This window comes from Apis dorsata, unplaced genomic scaffold, assembly GCF_000469605.1.
Source record: "Apis dorsata unplaced genomic scaffold, Apis dorsata 1.3 scaffold_88, whole genome shotgun sequence".
NCBI lineage: Eukaryota > Metazoa > Arthropoda > Insecta > Hymenoptera > Apidae > Apis > Apis dorsata.
Genome location: NW_006263386.1, coordinates 1,451,759 through 1,454,257, shown reverse-complemented (window position 1 = coordinate 1,454,257; position 2,499 = coordinate 1,451,759). Strand labels below are relative to the sequence as shown.

General features: G+C 29.2%; 1 protein-coding gene across 1 annotated transcript in view; it reads left to right on the top strand.

The window, feature by feature from the left end:
• LOC102676718 (kazrin) overlaps positions 1-2,499 on the top strand; it is a 34,307-nt gene that overhangs the window by 12,238 nt on the left and 19,570 nt on the right. Inside the window, exon 5 of the mRNA XM_031508525.1 lies at positions 1-131. This exon is cut by the window's left edge and continues 14 nt beyond it. Coding sequence (XP_031364385.1) covers positions 1-131 — 131 coding nt within the window. The remainder of the gene's footprint in view (positions 132-2,499) is intronic.

Here is a 2,499-nt window from a genome sequence, read left to right as displayed (position 1 = left end):
TGGCTCTTCCGGTGGGCAGGCGGGCGATCGAGGAAGTTGCAGCGCGGATAGCGGTGTTCGTGGATCCAGCGACAGGGAGAGCGGCGGCGCGACCAGCGTGGGTGGCAATCTTTCCGATTCCACTACGGATGGTAAGACATTGTATCTTTATTTCGTTTCATATCCATTGTGTGTATATGACGGATTTGAGAATTCTAATGAAGATTGCTTACGATGAAATTGTAATTTTGCGTTAATTTCCTGTTCTGTGCATATGTCCGTTTCACAGTAAATTTGAATATTAACATTAGTTAAAAGTTTTAAATTAACTTTTAAATATCCAAATCCGTCAAAAGATTTTCAAATTCAATTAGATCTTCTTTATTTATAACATATCCGTTGTTAATTTGGATTCCAAGATTTTTTATTATCGAAATCAAAAATTGAGTATTTTTGATATATAGGTTTAAAGGTGAAAAATTAGATCACTTATTACTGACAATTATAATTCAATAATTTAATTAATGAAAGAAACGCATCGACAGTGGAAGAATCATATTTTTATATGATTTTCGCATTATTCATCGCGATCTCGGCCATTGTGATCCACCCTCTTCCTCGAGGAAATGAGGTAGCATTCCTGTCGCTAAGCTATTTCGTGTATAATACAATCGCCATTATTATTCATCAGAGTGTCGAGCGGTTAGATCACGATGATTTCTTGCGCTTAAGGTGCAACGGTCGGTGAGATTAATCGTCTTGTTAAAGCGCATTACGGCGCATCCGTCGATTCGTCGAGGAGGAAGGGAGAAGGGAGAGAGAAGAAAAGGGCCAATTCCATCAGCCACGAATGCTAATCGAAGGTGGCCGGTTAATCGAGTGCATTTACTTCGTATATTATTCAACCAATCCTCGTGGCTGTGCATTAAAGCACACGATTGATCGATTTGGTTTAGAACAAACGCACAGTACGTGCTGTGATTGTGATGCATGTGCACGGATCCTGAATTAGACGTTACACAAAATATTTAATCCCAATCCATCCGTAAATCTTTCCGTGTTTGTCGATAGATCAGAGCGGAAATATATATATATTTGATAAATAAAAATCTTCTTTCTTTTATTTTTATAATTAGTTTATGATGCGGTTCTTGTACTTTTTGTTTAATATCTTGTTTTTTTAATAACTTTGGCTTATTACGATGTCTTCAAGATGTCATGGATTTTCAAAAATGAGAATTTTAAAAGATATTTATCGTAATTACGATATTATCGTAAATTTTATTGTATTTTACGAAAATATCGACAATTTTCAATATTTTCATTTTTATATAATTTTATTTTAACTGATTCATATGAAGTTATAAACGAGAGTTTGAGTGAAATTAAATAATATATTTTTAATCCAATGTTTTTTAATTAAATTATAAAGCAATAATAAAAGAATTTATGGATATTATAAATCTCATTATTCGTTTGTTTTAGATTTAAAATCAAGAACTTTTTAAATCTTAATTTAAAAATATTGTGAAGCTCTCTCATATTATAAAAACTATGTTTTTATATAATTTTGATGTATTTCATTGAATCTTTACCAAACTACATAAACTTATCATTTATTTTTTAAAAATTTATATTTTTGTACTTGAAAAATATTTTTTTACATGTCATATTAAATTATTTCTTAAGTCCAGATAACATAAAAATTAAAGATCAAGGAAAATAAACTTATCATAATTTTTTCTTGTGTGTATCTGTGTTGATATAAAATTTCAAAAATATTCTTCGTTGTGTTTAAGTTCAACCAATATATTATTTAAGTGGAATTATATTGTTATCAATGCATCGTTACAATTATTATAAATCATAGACATTTTTTGATATTTTGAAATTTCTGTGTCTGACAAAAAGATTTATTATTAATTATTTATTAAACCATCGACAGATTGAGTCTTTTAACATAGCTTTGATAAAATCAAAAAGCTATAGATATATAGCGTAAATAATTATTTTCCTCACCAGTAAATGATATCTTTGAAAAATTGATTCGCATTTTAATAAATTTTCTGCACAAAATTATTTTGATCAAACGTTATTATTACACTTCGAATGTTATTTATTAAAAATTGTAAGATATATGCACTCACTGCAATCGAAATATGCAACATAAAAAACAAAAAGCAATTTTAAGCAAGAGATTATTCTTAAATTTACTTTAAATTTTCTGTTACACAAATTTTCTTAACCTATTTCCAATAAACAAAATCCAATTTAGAAGTAATCTATAATCTCGTCTATTTATCCAATATACAATCCATTTATTCTAATTTTCCATCCAATTTTAGTTTAGCCAATTTCGATTTTAGACGACGAACTATTTTCTATTAGGATTCAAAAAAAAGAAGAATGTTATGAATAGAGATTGAAAGTTTAAATCGTTCCTCTCCAATTTTCCTTTTTTACACTCCATGTACCAAAAGAATAAAATATAGAGAACACGGAGAAGTGACATCGATCTCG